The following is a 20,949-nucleotide window of genomic DNA, read 5'->3' on the forward strand; positions in this document are numbered from 1 at the left end:
AAAAAAAAAACCTCTTGTTAAAATACGTTGATCTTGGCAAAGATCTATCCAAGGCATCACCACTACAATAGATTTAAGCAGAGCCACAAAAAGCAAGCTTACTAGTGCCAAAACAAGCAGGAAAATAAACCCATTTCCCCTTCTCTATACGGCAAGTAATAAAAGTACCTGTTAAAAATCAAATCAAGTTGACAAAGCAATGTTAAAATGGCTTGGAACACTGCCAGAGAAAAGACCAGAACAGCTATTGAAAAATGATGTGCACTGGACTAAAGCCCACTTTGCATCATCACAGGAAAAGAGTTAAAAACCAATACAATGGGCATTATTGCTATCATCAATTATAACAGTTGGGCATATAGTTAAAATACCAAATAAAGACAAAGCAAAACATTTCTGTCAAAGGYGAAAGATGTGTGTTTCTTCATTCAGAGTTAGCACTTCAGTCTGAGCACCTTCTTCCTCATCCATTCTTAGTCAGAACTGCTTATATCTGTTTACACAGCACCCAAAACAACATAGACTGCATCAGCACCAACCACTACAGTAACATATTAGAGGACATAAACAAGCTCAGTGTACAATTAAGAAGCCTTAAAATCTTCAAAAAGCTTGGGTATTTTAATGATGTCAGGAAACTAAATTGTTTCTTTAAAAAAAAAGTATCCCTTGGGATAACTTTTTAATGCACCTTTTCTCTCAACTGAGAAGAGGAAATCACTATTTTTAAAAAATATCCATTAAGAATACAATTTTCAGAATGTTTTCAATTCATCAGTCAAGTCTAATGCATACTGTAATGCCAGTAGGATGACCAGACTCTTATTCACCATTTTCCTAAATTTTCTTCTAATCAATGGCATCAAACAGGTACAAATATGGTTTTGTACCTGAGAATGCAGGTTTGTCCAAGTATTCTAATATTAATCCACATTAAACCATAACAGACCATATAAACTTCCCAGATGAATGTTAAACCTGGCTCTCAAACCACTGAGAGGGTGAGAAAATTTACATATGTGAGAAAGAGAACAGGATAAAATTCGTTGCTTTTTTGGTTTTTTTTAAGCTGAAAACAGAGCCACAAGAACTTGCATAGGTGAATATGGGAAAAAGTATTTTAGTTACCAAAATACTGTGAAATACTTGATTTGCCCACTGAAAAGCCCAAGATAAATATTTTTTTTTCAGCTTAGAGGTGTATTTCATTCAGTTACATTGTGCCATTCTAGAGAGAAAAAACACTAGATTCATGTATGTTTTGTCAAAAACACAACACACCTTCTTTTAAGCACTGTAAATAGGAGTTAACAGGGCTGTGGAGCCAACAGCATAACCAAAATGAGAGAAAAAGAGAATTCACAAGAGAACAATGTGGCATGCAAGAAACTGTGCAGTCCAGAGCTTGCTTTGCTTTCTTAATCAATCTAGCAACAGCTTACTCAGTTTTATTTGGGGYTGCACAAGGATGTGGAGTTAATACCAGCCTGTGAATTCTCAGCACACTGCAATGGTGTTGTTAGTGAAAAAGTGGGGAATAACAGGTACCTCCTTCATCAGATGGCCTGGTTATCTCACTGCAGTAAGAAAAGGTGGGGTTCGTGTCAGAGCCATCTGATTTATAATCTCCCACACTGGTAGAATGCAAATACTGCTTACTGTAACGGCTTGCTCTTTCTACAAAGGTAGAAAGAAATAAAGAATATCACAGTAAGAAGATGACAGAAGWGCAAAGACAAGCAACAACATAAACCCCACCACTGCTAACACTGCTATTCATATACTGATGACACTAAAATTAGAGAAAAATKAATTCTTCACAATTTTGTATCCATTGTGAGCACCATTAGTTCCAAAGCTTGCTTCAAAATCTAATACAATTAAGCTTGTTCTTTGCTTTAAAAGAACAGCAGAAATGTAAGGTGGTATTGAGGTACTAGAAAGGGAAAGGATAAAGATGAAGAATATAAAAGTTTTCAGAGGAAAATCAAAATACTCCTTTATCCCACCATGCATACAAGTGCATGTAGAAATACTGCTGTATGTTGTTGAAAAGAATATCTGAAGTGCCAAAGTAGTAAAGAAAATAAGGGTGAAAAATTAARCGTTCAAAATAAACACTCCTATGCAGGAAAATAATCCACAAACTTGTAAAGCCAAAACACTGCTCCCTGTTATTACATTACTTTCTCTCCTTTTCCATCTATCCTTAAATTATGAACACCTTGGAGTTTCAAATAATATAACAAAGCATATTATCCTGAGCCATATAGCCAAAATGTGCATGGAAAATAAATCAATTTCACAAATAGGCCACTTTCTATAACTCTAAAATTTTATAAGGTCCAACTGTTTGAAAATTCCACTTTAGCAAGAACAAAGTAGGTCAATGCTTTTTAAGGGGCTGCTTGTAAGTGGCATGAATAACTTGTTTAAGAAAAGATTTATTTAACTATTTCTTATCTCCCCAAGTGATTACAGCTGAAGTTCCTATAAAACACTGCTTTTAAACTACTACAGTTATAAATATATATGAAAGTATGCTTATAAAACATATGGCTGGCACATCAACCTGAAAATTTACAGTATCAACTYAGTTTCATAAACATAAAGAGCTGAACTGGGAAAAAGTTAAGCAATACCAGAAAGCATATGCAGACTCCTAGACTGAATATTGTCCTCCAGAGGATCAATGTCGAAGATGGAGCCAGGATCTGTGCGCCAAACTTTAAGATCTTTTTCCAAGCACAGAAATTATAAGACAGACAAACAACAAAGGAAGTAAAAGCRTGAAAGGAATGAGCTTTGACAATCAGCAATCAGTTTCCTTCATTTARAAATTAACCAAAATATCTATGTATTCACCCGGAGAGATCAGAAAGCAATAATTTCCTGCTTAAAAGAACTTAGTATTTMATTTTAAGCATTGACACTATTTTAAGGAGACTTTTGCCCCCAATTTTTTTGGTTTTTCTAAACATGACCATAGTATTTTCTTAAGTGTCACCTATTAGAGCTGCCTTCCAGTAGCAGAACCAAAATCATCAGAGCTACAGGATTGTTTCCCCAGTTCCCCAGCAGCATCCTTACTGTGTGGGGATGCTGCAGTAGATACTCCCATAGATGACAGTATAAAGTAAAAAGTTCCACAGCTGACACACTCTCTTTTGTACACAGGAGAGATCATGTCAGCCTAATAGGAAAAAAAATCACGGGCATAGCTCATCTTATCCAAAATAAATTTCTACTAATTGCTTAATTGATGTAAACTCAAAAACAACCATCTTTCTTAATTAGTACCAAAAAAATGAACTAAAGCGACAAATTCAGCTGTAAAAATCTATAATGTACACATCCACTGCATGAAGCCCACTCTTGATCGTAGTAATTCCCTCTGCCAGTGTGTGCCCAGGTGCCCAAGAAGGCCAATGGCATCCTGGCCTGGATCAGCAATRGTGCAGTCTGCAGGACCAGGGCAGTGATCGCCCCTCTGTACTTGGCCCTGCCRAAGCCACASCTCRAGTTCTGTGTCCAGTTCTGGCCCCTCAATTCAGGAAGGACATTGAGGTGCTGGAGTGTCCAGAGATGGGCAATGGAGCTTGGGAAGGGTGTGGARCAYGAATCTGTGAGGAGCAGCTGAGGGAGCTGAGGATGTTTAGCCTGGAGAAAAGGAGGCTCAGGGRTGACCTTATTGATYCCTACAACTGCCTGCAAGGAACTTGYAGTGAGGTGGGAATAGGTCTCTTCTCCCAGGTARTAAGTGACAGGATGTGAGAAAATGTGCCAGGGGAGGTTTATATATTGGATATWAGGAAAAGACTCTTCACTGAAAGGGTTGTCAAGYGCTGGAACAGGCTGCCAAGGGAAGTGATTGAGTTACCATCCCTGGAGATATTTAAAAGTTGTGTTGACATGATGCYTGGGGACATGATTTTGTGGTGGGCTTGACAATCCTGGGTTAATGGTTACCTTTGATGGTCCTAAAGYTCTTTTSCAATCTAAATGATTCCATTATATCTGCTATGTCTAAAATAAAATAGTCTTTAAATCTTTTCAAACCAGTTTCAAATAAAACCTTGATGTAAAGCATAATCAGTCAAAGAACCCATCTACCAGATCACACATTTTTACTGGGGAGTTTGTTCTTGGGCAGACCTGTCTGCAAGATTTATTCCAAATATTGGAACTAGGAAAAAAAATTTTCTTCCCAACTTTTTTCTTTTGCTGGTTTGAGTGATACTGAGCTAAATAATGGATTGGTAGCTACATTAGGACTGTAAGGACCAGAAATATGTCACATTTCAAATTATTAATAGCCTAGATGCAGTGGAAAGAACAGACAGAACTAACAAAATAAATCCCATAGCTTTAGAATACATTCAGTGTATGTACATTATACATATCTACCACAACTCCCATAAGKTGAGGTATAACTCCTTCCTGCCAAGATAAATTAAAGCCAACACAAAACCTTTGATAAACTGTGGGTTAGTCCTAACAGTGATAAATTATACACCTACATAAAGGAATGACAGGCATSAGAAGGGGTAGGGGAATTGGTGAACACCCAACTTGTCCTGTTTGATCATTCCTTAGTAAGTAAAAATGTAAGTATGGCTTCATGGCAGCACCAGTGCAACAGCCACTGATTTGTATTGATTTTATCCATCTCTGTAATCTGAAATAACATACATAGAATTAGAATCTTGGCAACTTATAACACAAGTCAATTTTAAATCCCTGGTAACTTTTGCCAAGTTAATATATCCTTATATTCATGTGAGAATTGTGGTTCCTCTTTAGTAACAGATCCAAAGYTCACTTAGATCAATTTATTTTAATGGGTTTAGACTGGCTTAGTAGGGTTAAAACTAGTGCCCATTTGCCAAAGCAGAGTCATTCATTTTAGCAACCAGGCATTTGAAAAAGTAGTTACAGCTTCACCAATAATACATGAAAAATCAACCAGARGGATTCTAACACACTTTTCCTAACYGGYTGAAAAATTTTCTGCTATGAAAAATACTCACGAGAGTCATAGGTATGTTTTTCAGTTTGTAAGTTTTTTTTGAGCTACCAAGGACATTTCATGGGCAGCGAGTTCATTGCTTCTTTTTAAACAAGTAGGTATTTTAATTGCAATTTTACTCCCAAAAAAAGCATTAGCTAAAATATTTCAGGTTTATCATGGCCTTTTGTCTTTAAATGTACAATTTTTGCTGCTTGGCAGGCATAGGAATTTCTGTGTGTCTTGAGCCTGGAGTATTTTTAGGCAATAAACAGTCCTAACATCTCAGCTCTTACAGCTCAAGGATCTATCTCAGGAATGTCCTTAATTCCAACTTGCTTGTGCTGTCAAGGCTTCAGCTGCTGGACACGGGATTGCAGACGTGGTTCTCACACAGGACCRCAGCACTCGTGCAGTGCAGACAGAGCAGAAGGTTTGCAGCGTGCACTAAGCAGCACATTGCAAACTGAATATCACTCCATTTTACAGGAGCCTTTCCTTTCTCTTTGGCTGCACCACTTCGAGCTATGAAAGCGAGTAGTGATGGAAGATCATCAGAACCTTGCCCAGGCAGAGCTCTCTAAACACACACATTTGAGAAATCCCTTCTCATGGAAGGCTCTAGCTACAGACACATAAAGGATGGCAACAAAAAAGGAAAGAAATAAACTTCCTTATGGGGGGAGAYTCATTTGGAGATTTTAAGGAAAAGATTGAAAAAGCATCTGACAGGAATTATATACCTAACCTTGCTTTAGGCAGGAGATGGCCTGTGTGAACCATCAATTAATCCATTTTAACTAAATTTCTCTGGTTTTTGAGAGGCAAGCTTAAAGTCAGTCTCACTGTTATAACTGTTCATGAAGGATTTTAGAGTGCTATCTCACTATGGTTTTTTGTATGCAGATCCTCTACATAGTTGTAAAGCATAGAAAAACAGAAAAGGGACACACCAAAAGAAAAGGAAATTAGGCATAAAAAAGAGTCAGTTTACAATTTCCTTTGCCATAGCAGACCTGCTGACTTTTAAGCAATTTCAAATACCCTCTTTGATTTTTAAGTASAGTTCATTATGATTATGCCAAATAATATCTTAATGCAATACCTTGTCCTTACATACAAATCTAATCTGCATTCTACCCCCTGAAAACTCATTCTTATCTTGGGCCATCTTTCAGAACATCATTTCTAAATACTGGTGCTTGGCTYACCAGATCTAATGAGTTAGTGTTGAATTACAGCTTGAGATATTTTTTAAGCCCTGTGAAATTCTGAAACAAGCGGTAAATAGATATGTGCACATCTTAGAGAAAARTTACTGACAGAAGGGGAAACAGCAAACTGGCCTGCAACTTTTAAACATTCAAATCTTAGGGARTCAATTTGAGTCTTTTTTTTCTGTGCAAAATTTAGATTATTGTCAATATTTTGACCTTCCTTATAGAGTCAAATTTCACTTTTAAAGTAATAGCAACAACCATCCATATTTTTATAAAAAATTGCAAAGCAAATGATAATGTATATCTCATTCATTCCTATCATTACTTCACTAGAAACTGTCATGGAACCATTAGCTCAAGCATAAGTTTCATGCTGAGAAAAGAGTGAAAATGAAATCTGGAGAGCACAAGCAGGAGCTCTAATCTTCCCCACAGTGCTTTCAATAACAAYAGTATTTAACAGCTTACCAACAATTATTCCAGGTCTTCTATCCATTTCAACGATATGTGGATGCACACCTTTATATGCTGCATCACTCACAATTTGGGTGTTTTTCCGTACACGCTCTGTTATAGGATCATCTACCACTGGGGTGAAGCCTCTGCCCTTTGTCTTCTCAAAATCTTCATGATATTTTACCTAGGTAAACAAGGAGAATTACATTTTTCCCCAGGTTGCAATTGACAGCAAATGGTTATTTTATGCAGGAACGCATACATATATGTTTGGTTTATGAGGCACTTACATTCTTTGACTTTGTACCACAATAGAATTGCTGCACACATGAGACAGGCAGGGTGGCCAGCCAAGTCTTTCCTATCACCTTAACTTGATTTCCTGATATTTTACTGTCAATTTTGCATTTCTTTTCCATTGACACTGAATTAGGCACTAGCTTAAGCAGCAAAGCATCACCTCATTATCATAGAGGACACAAAACAACTCTGCCCTCAGGAAGTCAACTGGTCCATTGCCTTCTCCTCTAAGATAAGATAGCTGTCTACTGATGCAGACAACTACATCTGTCAATAAAATTGTTCCAGTAGTAGTTCTAAAGAACTCAAACATTTTTGTTCACTGATCATTTTGACCATATCCACAGTATCATACCAGATGTATACTCTGCTCTTTTGTTTTATCATATACTCACTGGCTTTAAAAATAGGTTTTTAGAAAGAAYAACAGTTATTCTAAACAGCCTGCTTTTAAAAAAAAAATATTAAAAACAAGGATATTAGAGTAGGAAGTGTTACAGCACCAAGTGTAGGAACAAAACCCCAGTATTAGTACGAGTTATAAAGGTAGTACTGCTGATTATGCATATTTACTTTATAAATAACTTAATCATCAATGAATTAAATTGACAAACATTCTCACACAAGCCAACGCACGCAAAACAACTCATTCCAAGAACCAAAGTCACGCAGAAACCAGGAACATGCACAGGCACAAGGTGAAGTGTGTCACCTAATCCAGTGAAATTGTGATGCTCAAATGACGTGTGTACATTTTTAAAGAAAAAAAAAACAAAAACAAAACAACATTTAACTGTTAGAAAACTGTTTTATTAGTATTTTGAAAATGTTCATTACACTCCTATGAGTTAGCAAACGCTCCCTCTACAGGCTTAAGAAGAAAATGTTCCTTCCATACCTGAGGAGAGAGTTTCATTAGTTACCTATATTAATGGAAGGCAAAATCCAGTGGAAGTCAAGTGCCATTCCTTAGTAGGCTCTAGTTATAGGAAGAAAGTCCCCTACCATAGAGATGTTGTTTTGTGTTTCTTTGACATGCCTTAGCTCAGGTGTGTCTAGAAGCACACTACGTCTACCTTTCATCTGCCTCTGATCACTGCTGTACTTGACCTGCAAAACAGCAACAACAGCACAGGTGAATTGTTTGTTTGCAGCAGAAAGGACGGTGAGAATCACACCATGCAACATCACCCTTTCAAAGCCCGACAGTTCTCTTCTTTCTTGAYACTCACGTGCTGGTGAATTATTCCACAGTGAGGATACAGACAGGTTTGTATATTGGTAAGGCCAAAAGGCACATTTATTCCATCAATCACTTACTCAAAAGACAATATTTATTCAAAGGCTGAAATTTGTGACTGTTTAAATTATATAAATTAAATAATTTGTCAATGAACTGRAAAAATAAGATAAATAATAAGAAAACAACACTGTGACTTAGAACATCCTTAAAACATATTTGTATAGCTGATGACAAACTACCYTCTTATTACCCAGACAGACACAGAGTCTGTTCTCAGTCTTTTTCCAGGTTGGGATTACCTGAGACCCCCAAGGAATTCAATTCTTACAAGTGGATTAATCCTTTGGAAGCCTTCTTACTCCTGTCCAATAGCTAGTCTTTATTACCAGCACAGAGAAACATGTCTGGGAAGAATCTGAATATTCTGTTTCCAAAATGAGCTTTTGGGGTTTGTGTTTTGTGCATCGTTAAGTACAGAATCTCTTATGTCATATTTCTTCTTTTTAGCTTATTTTGTGGCATTTTACAGACAAGTAAAGATATAAGGCTAATTATCCATTAAAAAAATAAGGAAAAAAAACACTCAAAATTTTAAATAGTAGAAGTAGTTGGTCATATTGGTTAGGGAGTGAGTACTCTTACAGTTTTTTCTGTCTTGTTGAATTCTTCTACCAATGGCCTCTCTTAGATCCTGCATTACATCATAACTTGTGCACTGTGTTACTAAATATTTTAGATTTACCTAGGTATTCATACTCCAAGTACTACTTCCCAAATGAGTTGTGCAAACATGTGTTTGTGATGAGAGAAACCATGTCTTGAAACTCTATAACCCTCCTTAAGATTACATATTGGCTATTGAAAAAATATTGGCTATTGAAAATATGTCTGTATGTCTGTGTTTCATATGTAAGTTTGAAGTAATGCACAGAAACAAAAATATATTGTACTGCATATTCTTCAAACCCCTTTTAATTAAACAGTAAATTCTCTTAGAAAATATATTCAGCTACATATGGTTTTGAATATAAGGTATTTTCTGGACAGAATAAATACAGCCAACATAGGCTGGTTTTCATCAATCTCATTAACATAGAGGAGCATTTATTCCCATAAATCTTGAGAAACAAAGTTAAGGAGTCACTTAGCAAAACACATTTCATTTTCACAAACTAAAGAATTATTTAAAACTTGTTGAACAGATTTCCTCGTATTTGCAACTATGCACCTCAAAACTAACTGACTTTGGTAAATATTCATGATCATTTTAAGAACWTGATTAAGATCTGTGCAGTTACAATGTCACATTCCGTTCCCTTGTCCTTAGACAAATTCTGTGACAAATCCAGCCTACTTTACTTTTCACTCCTACACTGAAGTGTTCATTATCTGTAATTCTCTTCTGCCACCTTGACTCAGTGGTTCTGCATGAAACCTCTTCTATTTACCATGTGCAGCCACTGTTGTTGCTTCAGTGCTGAGAGAAGACTGTAACATAATTGGTCTTATCCTTCATTTCACAATGCTTTTTGCACTTCTTCCTTGCTCCTTAATAGAATTGTCCCCTGCCTCTTACACCACTGTAGCAGCAATTACATTTTATTATCATAAAAGCCAAGATGCATAYATCATCTTACTCTTTAGTATTAGCCTGTTAGGAACTAATCAGTTCTAACGTAAGTGGCACGTCACAGAGTGGAATAGATGCTTCCATCCTTTGAACCATAAAGAAAAAAACATTTGCATTGAGGTTAAATTCTCATTTCCTTTGTTCTTTATTGCAATTCACACCTGCAGTCTAGCAACTCAAATTTCATAACAAAGGACAAAAATTCTTGAAAGAATGAYTGAGCTCTACTGACTCTCTCCTTGAAAAATACTGGCACCAACACAACCACTTTCTTTTTTGCAAGAATAATCAGGCAACCCTGAATACGTTTGTTGMACATATGTGCAGTGCATGTCCTCAAAGAATAAAACCAATATCTGTTCAGTGAACAGCAGTTGGATTTTTGACAGATCAAATGCAAAAGGAAAAGCATATCCATGTTCATATTTCTACAAYGACTGAAAATCTGAATGACAAAAAGATTCAAACAACTTGCCGAGCTGATATTATCTTGATTCTTCTTGACTCTCTCTATCTCAGGGGTGACACTCACAGCAGTAGCTTTGCCAGGCTGCTCTCTGTAGTGAACCTGTTATTTAACAGAATAAAATATATATTCGTACTATTTCAGCTACAGCAATATCTCATTGCTTTATGTAAAAATGCATGATTTTAAAGGTCATCCAGGAAACAACTGAAAAGATAGGAGGTAGCTGAAGATAATTAAAGTTTATAAAAGTTGATTTTTGAAAGCTAACCTTCGAATTTTTTTTTTCTGTACATGGTGTTTATTAATGCATTTCTGTGGCTCTATACCCACATATGCACACAATATCTTGACATTTACCAGACTGGCCCTTGGCTGTACAGAGAAATATCTCATATTTGGAATGGGGTTAAGCCACAAATAATGCATTAAAGACAGGCAGACCATATGAAAAACTGAATTTCAGCATGGTCCACTGCAAATATATATTTGTCAAGATGCAGCAATTCCATCTATGTGTCAAGACACAAGGTCTCCATCTATGTTCTAAGTTGTATAAACTACATATTCAAAGGTGATTAAACCAGAAGGTGCAGTACTTCAGACAACTGACAATTAAATCCAGTCTAATTTCACTTGTATTTATTTAAATGCACTGTAGGAACATCCCCTTTATCACTTTTAACATAACCCTTGATGCATTAACCAAATGCACTCTCCAGACTGGATCAGATCTAAGGCAGACAGAGGACAGGATGTGGCACTGACAGACAACCAGTCCAATGTTAACCTTGGCCCCACATGCTGGGAAACCAGATATGGTAAATATTTATTAATAAATTCTGGCAACAAATTTATRCCAATTCATACGGTTTTAAGCAAAATAAATGTTTTAATACAAAAATGAGCTCTTGGTTTAAGTGATAAGGTTAAATGTGCAGATATATTATGCTCATAATTCTGCAGTGAACCCTGGCAGTTAGGCATCTATTCCTTAGGCAATTTTTTTCCAGCACAACACAATTTTGGTCTGCCCACATCAATGTATTCCAACTGATAAAGACTTACAAAAATGAGGTAAAATAACAAATGGATTAAACTCACAAATTAACATTTATAATGGTAAAAAGATTATTCAAGAATTATGTTCCTAGAAATGGCTGATGTTAAAAAATCTTCACTCAAAGCTATTCTAGTGTCTTGAAAAGGATTTAAACTTTCCAGTGAAATTTGCACAACATAAAAATTGGTGAAAARTAAATCACAAAGTGAATAGAGAAACTATACAGACTGGCTTGAATCGCTTGGAAAAACAGGGTTTTTTGRGCAGAATACATTTTAGGAAAGCTAGATATATCAACAATAATCCAGAAGCTGAGTTAGAAGGACAGAATTTCTGACTAATGTAACTCAAAATTAATTTTGGTGAATGCAGCAGAAAGCCCCCCAGAGAAACACTGTGGCTATCTGTGGACCCATCGAYTATGACTGCTGATGGTGATATAACAACATCATCAGTGCAGGAARGCAGTAGCACATTCCAGCCCTTGCCTTCTTCTCTGTGCTCCTGCAAATCATGTGACTTTCTATTGGTTATGTCAGCCATTAAATACTGAATTCTGATGSGAAGGTTACTGACGAACCAGGAGACAGGTAAAAGAGCAGAGGTTTGAGTWAAAAAGAAAARTAAAGAAAAATAAATTGGTCAAGATTTCCTGCAAAATCCAAGGCAGAGAATAACATCTCAAAGCATTGCAGCCATTTCTTTAATAGAATATGTGATGCTTCATGTGCCATTTCCCAATTCAAGCAATGCTTTTTCACAATTACTTCCTAAAAGAAGGAATTTAAGTAATTCTGTTACTTGAATTCCAATACATTACAATACATTAGTTTCCTGCTGACTAAAGAAAAGGTTTCAGAAAGCAGAGCTTTGTAYTCGTCTTGTGCACCCAAAAATTATACAAAGGATTAAAGGACAGGAACTTCCCATGCTGACATTCTCTTGATTCCTCTTGACTCTTTCCATCTCAGGGGTGACACTCACAGGTGTAGCTTTGCAGAGCTGCTCTTTGTACTGAACCTAGCAAACAYGTCAGAAGATATAACAACAGAGATTTCCAAGTAACAGAAATACAAAAGTGCTAGACACTGAAGAGCACACTGCATTTGGATGGAAAATACCATTCCTTAATAATCAACCATCTCTTTCCACACAATGTTTASTACTCACCCTCTTGCAGTTCTATTTCAAACACAGACAATGGTTACATCAACAGGAATACTTCACTGTCATTCTTATTAATCAAAGGGGAAGGGCAAGGCTAAGGAATKATCATTTTACCATTAATGGATTAAAACAGTCTTTGTGGACAAACAGAAACTAACACAAACACCATAGACATATTCACCAAGACACAAACAYATTTAATACAGCCGAGAGGAGTGTGCAAACAATGAAAATGGGGCACACATTGCTGATATTCTTCTGGTTTTCCTTAACTCTCCTTAGTTCAGGTGGATCAGAAATAGTTGTTGCACGCTGAAKTTCTTCCTTGTATTTAATCTGGAAAAAAGATATTACAAAAATATTAGCAATTTAAAGAAGATAGAGACAGGCACTAGAACACATCAATCACTTCGTACTCTCTCCCTTATATCTACTGCACAACTGGAGCACATGTACAAACACCACTGGAACAGTTATATTAAATTTCTGAAACAGTCTGCTAGGGTCTCTAATGCATCTTRTGTGATGCACTGCAGCAGAGAGTGCATTTAACAATTCCAGTGTACTAGAATTCTTACAGAGGGAATATACATCACATGGGATTGTGGCTATTTCCATGATAATTGGGATGCTGCATATCCTACTTGGAGACCCACACCACTYTGACAATGCTTGGTCCTGCTGTTATGTTGCTATGGTGTCTACCATTTCAGGATAGTAGACTGGAGTCCTTTTCAGAAACCAAGCCTTTTAGGGGTTGCTAAAAGSGTTGATGGCTTCAAAGTCTCATTGAAGTTTTCTAAAAACACATTCAGACACACAGGTGAGACTGTGGTTGTCTGGATGGTTGATGCCTTCGCAGGTGCTCTCAGATATTTAGAGTTTTTTTCTAACATTTAATTTTCAGGTCTCTTCTCTCCAAGACATGGTACTTCTTGAGAGAGCCAAATTTCTCAGCACAGACAAAACAACTYATTTTTCTCTAAGCTCATACTTGGAAACTGCTTTGACTGAAATTTATAAATAAATAAAACCAAACCAGCCTGAAGCACAGGAATGGAAAACTTGAGTCCAGACAGTTTAGGATTGCAAAAATACTAAAGCACTGGAAAAAAAAGGGGTCTTTTAATAGAGACTATTAGGTAAGTTTAAGAATTGGCAGTGCTACTGGTCCTTAAAATGCTTCAAAATGTCTGCTACTTGAATTTTAGTCAGACCCCAGCTTTGTGGTATTGACAGACATACGACATTCCTCACAGATTTCCCACAAACAGACTCTTTTCTACAYTCCCTTGTGTAGAAAAACACAAACAGACTCTTCTCCCAAAGTGCTGCTTCTTCCCAGAGCTCTGTCCAACCCTGCCCGCCCCTCAATATAAACAAGTGTTTTTTGAAGTCCTTACTTATTTGTAGCTTTTCAGCTCAGATTCAGTTACAGCTCTTTCTGTTTAGAAAGCTGCTTCTTCCAAACCCAACATCACAACAGGTGAGATGAGCTCAACCTCCTTGGCTGTATTTTAGGCTTTGAAAACACCATTCTGATGTTTGTCTCCTACGTATGTAACCTGGAAGAACCTGATCACTTTCAGAACATGATTCAATGGACTTTTTCATGTGGTTGGTTGTACAGTAAGTGTTATTTTGGTGCCTTGGTGTTTCTTTCACTGCAAATTTGCTTCACATTCCACAGTTCGATTTAGCTCAGAAAATAGTTTTAAAGCTGCCCCAAGTTCCTCTGGCTAAATTCAAAAATATGTGTAAAATATTTAAATCTAATGGATTCAAAATCGGTGTAATTTACCCTTCCTTTGGGACCCCTGTAAATTACACAATACAATTTCCCTCTTACTGCACAATATAATTTCCTTCTCACTGACATATAATTTGAAACGTTCTTGTACATTGCTTTTAAATTTGGCATTCTACACCTCTAATAAATATTATACAAGACTTAAATAATTTCAAGTACACTACATGCAATAAAATACGTTTTGTAAAATATTAACTCTACACAAAGAGTAGCAAGGTAAAGGCCATGCTACTTACATCACACCACTACACACTAATGCATTTTGTCTTTCCTTTGGTATGTTTTTGTCAAGTGTGTTTACTAGCATACTGATTGACCTTTAATTTTCCCTCTTCACCACTATTTAGGATTTCTAAAACAGCAAGAAGGCTATACACTAGTTTTCCATTTCACTTTGCAAGGTATTGTGAAAAAACATTAGAGTAAAACTTCTCCCAATAAGTCTGTATGTCTGTGTGTTAGTGTCACTACTCTTCAAACACAAGTCTGTGGTAACTGGACGTATTTAAAAAAACCAACCAAAAGAAAAACCAAMCAAACAAAAAAATGCCACCCTTAAATCAAGCAAACCAACAGCTTTCCAACCAAAAGACTTCAACTACTCAATTACTCAACTATTTCAACTATTTCAGGATTTAAGACCTATGATAGCTTGTACTGTGACTCAGAATGACAAGATGAAAAGTGATGAATAGAGCAGAAAAAAAATCCAAGGAAAATATGAGCTTTTCGATTTTTTTTTTAAATTCTCTACCTGACCTTACTTTGGTGGAAAATTGTTTAATGCTATTCACTAAACAATTAAATTCTGTGAGAATGGGTGTCCACAGTCCCTAATTCATATTTTAACTAATATTTAAACACAACATAGTGTGATGTCTCTACATTATTTTCATACTTTACTTTTAAGAAAACATCTAATCATCTGAAAAGTCATGTCACAAACATAAAAACTGCCCCAGAGAAGTCCCCACCAAACAGAACAAAGAAGTGAACAATGCAGTTAAAAGGGTTTTCTTGCTTGGCACTCACTTTTCTGCTTTTGTCCAAGTATTGCCACATATTTATCAGAAGAGAATGTYCTATTTGAAGCAAACAGTTATTCTGATATTTTGTTTTTAGTTGCCTATTAACTGCCAAAGATGTTGTGCATCCAYAAATAAACAATATCAATTCAGAACCAGTCTCATCAAGTCCACAGATCAACTTCCCATCACACCTAAAGAGGCACCAACTCTCCACCTTTTCCCACAGTTCATGTCTGGACATAGTTTTTCTGTTCTGGAAGTGCAAACTGTATCCAATCCTATGCAATACATGCAGTCTCTAACAGAACATCACAGATTTTCTTTTTCATAACATGGTATTTTTCTAAACTGCCAAAGCAACTGCTGTTCAGTCTGTCATATGGGGAAATATAGCTCATATTTCTCGCTCTTGAAAGACTTACCTAAAATATTATCTTATTTTTCATAATGCTTCAATTAGAAACTCTGTCTTTGGGCTCTGAAGAACCACACTAGAGGGGAGTTTTATCTGTGCTAGAACAGAGCTCTGTATCCAAAATCAGTGGACCACTATTTGAATGAGATGTGTGACATGAAAATGAATCATTTTCCAACAAACAAGATAAAAAAAAAAATTGTTCCACCATTTACTCACATCAGAATAATTTATGTTAATAGCACTTACCGAACTAATATTCTGTTGATTTTTCTTTACTCTTTCAATCTCTGGAGTATCTTTTACAGCTGTGCCAGCTCCTACTTCCTTCTTATAAAACACCTTCATTTCCCCAAAAGAAAAGAAAATTATGAGACTGTTAGCAATGCAAATACAAGTTCTCATAAAAGGGCTAGGCAATTTTCCAAGTTCCAAATTGGTCTGACTATAAATCTTGTTAAGAAAGCAAATACTTTAATTTTTCATAAATCAGAGTAATTACCAATAAATATGATAGCATTGTTTGCTTTCAACTGTAACCCAGACAATATATTCTCATCCTCTAACTGACCTTTGTATTTTTCAGTATTCACACTGACATATTTAAATTTGAAAAAAATATTAAAATTTATATTATAATCTATAAAGTTTTACAAATGTAACTTTATGCTTGAGTAATTTCATTCATTTCAATGTAATTGAAGGTGCATGTACATGCTGGATTTGATTTGGTGTCTTTAGTCTTCAGATCTTAAAAAACTGTGAGAAGTGAACAGACATTACTACTATTTCTAAGTTAACAAACCAGAAAATTGAAACATTCATGGAAAAATAACCACAACAACCAGAGCTACAAGCTACGTCATGCAATTCTGGGCTCCTGAGCTCAGGCCAGAAAGCTGGGGACTGCATCTAAAAACAAAATTCACTTCTGGAAAGATACACAGGCCTSTTTACACAATTTTCCTATTTCAATTGTTTCAGTAAATGATAAACACAAAGTACATCAGCAGAATTRATCATTTAAAGTTAATAAAAGAGACAGTAAATAACTCCTCCACAATTTCCAAGCATGTTTGTAACTTAAACAAACATGGAGCACCAGTTCATGCTGCAAAACTCCTAAAGAAATTTTACTTGATTTTCAGTATTTAATGTCACAGCTGTTGCCACTCTAGTAAGTATTTCCAGTCTGGTAGTGTGAAAAACAAGTCTGATCCTGAAGTCAATAAAATTAATCTTTAMCACTGAGTATTTCTGCCTTTCTTACACCAAGATTTATTTAATTTTTCCTATCAATAAACTTTAAACAGTAAAACCATCATTCTTGATAAATTTCTCCTCCTTCCTTGAAGTCTTTCACAGCTTGGGGTGAATAGTACTGCCAAATATCCTAGAGGGGAGTGAATGCCCACAACTATTTTTTTTAATATTCAGAAAACCTTGAACCATCTCGAATTTTGTTTTACCATGTGAGAACAGAGACCATTTATGAGTAACTACTTGAAAATTCTTCCGCACTATGTCAGTTGGAAAGATTTCTATTTTGGACCAGACCACAATATACTTTTCTCCTTTACCAAGGAGAGATTGGTAAAATATGTTGGAGACAGRAATTTTTCTATGGAAGAAATGACTGTGAAGTAAATATCCTATTATAAATCATCTGCCAAATGAGCTAGTGGGCTAAAAGCAGCAACGATCTTATCTGCAGACCTAGTTGCTTTTTTTGTCCCTTAAGGGAGAAAAATAATTGAGACAAAATACAAAAAACAGAAGAGTATTAGGTGTCATTACTTTTTTATGTATTTGGGCTGCTTCCAGCTGTATCTTARCTCRGTAGGAAGTAACTTACCTTTTTAATCTAAACTGCACAGGASGATGAAARRWTWAAAMMWWRRRRAARRRSRAAAAAAGTAGTTCAATCACAGCTATAAACTGCTTTCCTACATTTGAAGGATCCAGTTCACAAACAGAAACAGGACAATCACAAAAGAAAGCAAATAYAAATCACCTCAAAGACAAAATACTTTATTTCTTATTATCTAGAACTCTTTTAGCAAAGAGGATAATCGTCAGCCTTGGCACTGAAAGCTCACACTGGCCTGCAGGGCTGCCAGGGGTTCAGATGTGTCAGAGGCTTGTCAAGGCTTAATTAAGCAGTGATGCTTATCTTAATTAAGCCTGGTACCTAACTGTGAGTGAGTCCACACAGCCAGGGCCACTGACCTATTTGAGGACTTCATCAAAAGCTATCAAAGGCTGGAGAAGGAGGAAAGYAGATCCCAGAGGCGAGCTGGAATCCCTCTGCTCAGGGAGTGTCAGCCCAGCCTGCTCGGACAGCAGTGACATGAGAAATGGTGATAATCACCATCACTCTGTGCTGCAGAGCACCACTCAAAACCAGCAGCCAACAGATGACAGGAAGCAAAAATTGGGWCACTGGGCCTGTCAAGAGCTCCTGCTAGGAAGATGTGGCTTTCTGCTGTCCTCATCCAAAGGAAGCAAAAGAGCAGGTAATGGCTGGAGGTGCTACAGGAGTGCCCAGAGCCCAGGGCAGGCTCAGAKGAGCCTCCTCTGCTCTCCCCACAGCCTCTCACTGCCCTGCAGAAGSCTCAGCTGTGAGGGAGAGCTGCAGGCAAACACCTCTGGGAGAAACTCTCTGAGCTCGTACTGCTGAGAGCAGGAGAAGCTGAGGATATCTCTAAGTTGAAWAACATGTGTGTCAGAAAATGCTAAAAATATTTAAGTAACTTATACTCCCTTCTCTCAAGTCATTGGCTTTATTAGTACTACTTAGTCTGACATAAAAAACAGCCACTAACCAGCCTTTTGTTCTGCAGGGTAGATTTACTCCTCTTCTCTGTTCTATTACAAGCAAAGGCAGAATTACAAACAGCAGCATTAATGGGCCCAAAAAGGAAGTGGAACTTAATATGTCCCAAACTCGGCAATTTTAGAAATCTAAGCTCATAATTTATATTTAGGGATAAACTGAAACTTAAATCTAGCATAAAATTTAAAAATATACCCAGTATAACACAAAATCATTATATGTATTTATGAAATTTGATCTGTTCTAATTTTATACCCTAGTCTTGATGCTCAATACATATGATAGGAAACAGATGAAAAATCTTATATGTAGAGTAAGAAGCTTTAGTCTTCTTTTTTCCCTTTTAAATAAAGTACTTCCTGGGGCTTGATGGAAAAAGAAAAAAAACTTCATTTAAACATAACTGTGGCTTGGCAAGATGGTATAAGTGGTTTAGAAATCCAAAATAACACTGTCACACTTAGAAAATTTGAGTATTKTTTTTACTGAAAGAAATGATTGATACAGCTTTTGCCAGGAAAATTATGCAAATGGTTCAAAGGACTTTTACTCATAAGTTCCTTATTTCATGCTGTGGCACAAGAGAGGCTGTTTAAACTGAAAAATACATGAAAAGTTACAAGCAAAGAGAGAAGMACTATTACTCACTGAACTGATGTTTTTCTGAGTACTTCTTATCCTCTCCATCTCRGGAGTGTCTGGGACAGCAGAATAGTTACAGAGCATCTTCTCCGCTTCATCTTTGTACATTTTCTGAAAAAAAAAAAAAAAAATTTAAACGTCTACTTCCTGTTTTTGAGGCTCAGGATGTCCAAACTGCAMAAAAGATGTTCATTGCTGATGAACCTCCTCATCTCTGTTCAGTGTTTCTCTAAACCTCTCTTCTCCATGATACTGTTACCATTGTCTGAATGGGACACCCACCACTGTTCCCCACACTACAAAATACATAATATACATATATATAATACAGCCTCATATATATCTTCATACATATTGTATGTATATATTTTCACTGTCAGTATGTAGGTAATATAACATTAGGTAATTAGGTAATGTAAAAAGAACTACATGTAGATGTAAACCATTAAATTCAATTTACATGGTGTAAGAGGACTAAATTCAATTAAGAATCAGGCAGTTAAGGCATTTTACTACATGTAAATTCATTTTGCATGGGTATGAAATCCTCTAGAGAGCTAGAAAGGTATTTTGAGCAACATATGTTAAGCACTCACTGTTACACAGAATTAAAACATTCAGGTTTTGATGATGTCTACCTGGCTTGCTATTTCTGAAGCCCTTTTGACCCGTTGTATTTCTGGAGTGTATGGACCAACTTGCATCCCTCTTCCTATAATTTCAGTCTCCAGATCCTTTYTATATTCTTTCTGAAGAAAAAATAAAGGGGGAAAAACCATAACTAATACTACAACTGTCTGTAMATGCTGTCTTCAAAGCTATTCTTATAGTCCTAGTCAGACCATAAATTCCTCAATTTCTTTAATTTAATATTTTTATTGTGCACTRCTTGCTTTTTTTAGCTTAAGAATGTTCAAGAAGATTTTATAGTTTTAACACCTCAATGTGTTTTGCTTTCAAAGTAATCTTAAAGCAATTTATCCTGTACTCACCTGGCTGACAATTTCAGAAGCTTTTTTGGCTCGTTGTATGTCAAGGGTATCCCTACCCACTTCCATTCCCTTTCCTTTAATTTCATTCTCCAAGTCTTTCTTGTATTCTTTCTGAAAAGAATAACATTGGAAATACTCACATCTGACAGCCAAATTCTTAAATGGTTCCCAATTTAATCTGTGCAATTTCACTGACCAACATTCACAAACCTCCAAATAGCTAATGATTTGAGAGTAGTAGTTGTGTAAATCTATCCATGCAATGCCTACACTGTAGCTGCTGATGGCTTAAAAAACTCTTTTAACAGACTGCTCACTTGAGATCGGATGTAGTCTTTCACATCTGTCAAATCTGCAATTTTGACAGCTGCAATCAGACCCACATAGATGAAAATTTCTCCCTCTGCTGTGCTTTGCAAGACTGAGGTCATAATGCTTTAGCATCTCTCTGACCCTGCTTTTGGTCCTAACTAAATAAGCAGCTATTTAGACCTAAAAGCAGCAGAATCTACGGTGATTAAACACATCCCAAGGCAGGCATGGCCCACGAGGAACAAGCACAGCCTGCAAAAGGTGATGGAAAGGTCCAAGTTCTGGCAAGGCTTAACTTTTCCCCCTTGAAACACTGATTATCCAACTGTCAGACTCTCTGCAGCTCAGTGGATTAGCTATT

The 20,949-nt window shown here is 36.4% G+C and overlaps 1 protein-coding gene across 3 annotated transcripts in view; it reads right to left on the bottom strand.

Moving 5' to 3' along the window:
- The window catches only part of NEBL (nebulette), a 244,553-nt gene that overhangs the window by 25,902 nt on the left and 197,702 nt on the right, over positions 1-20,949 (bottom strand). Inside the window, exons 14-24 of one of the 3 annotated variants that reach the window (XM_057383647.1) lie at positions 20,277-20,387; positions 19,923-20,033; positions 19,291-19,395; positions 16,056-16,148; positions 12,797-12,889; positions 12,315-12,406; positions 10,333-10,426; positions 7,990-8,094; positions 6,697-6,868; positions 2,643-2,735; positions 1,549-1,677 (exon numbers count right to left, since the gene is read on the bottom strand). In XM_057383647.1, the coding sequence (XP_057239630.1) occupies positions 1,549-1,677; positions 2,643-2,735; positions 6,697-6,868; positions 7,990-8,094; positions 10,333-10,426; positions 12,315-12,406; positions 12,797-12,889; positions 16,056-16,148; positions 19,291-19,395; positions 19,923-20,033; positions 20,277-20,387 (1,198 nt within the window). The remainder of the gene's footprint in view (positions 1-1,548; positions 1,678-2,642; positions 2,736-6,696; positions 6,869-7,989; positions 8,095-10,332; positions 10,427-12,314; positions 12,407-12,796; positions 12,890-16,055; positions 16,149-19,290; positions 19,396-19,922; positions 20,034-20,276; positions 20,388-20,949) is intronic. The other 2 variants (XM_057383631.1, XM_057383639.1) reach the window with 2 other exon arrangements.

Source organism: Malurus melanocephalus, unplaced genomic scaffold (assembly GCF_030028575.1).
Source record: "Malurus melanocephalus ecotype Western Australia unplaced genomic scaffold, MMel_1.1 scaffold_14, whole genome shotgun sequence".
Taxonomy (NCBI): domain Eukaryota; kingdom Metazoa; phylum Chordata; class Aves; order Passeriformes; family Maluridae; genus Malurus; species Malurus melanocephalus.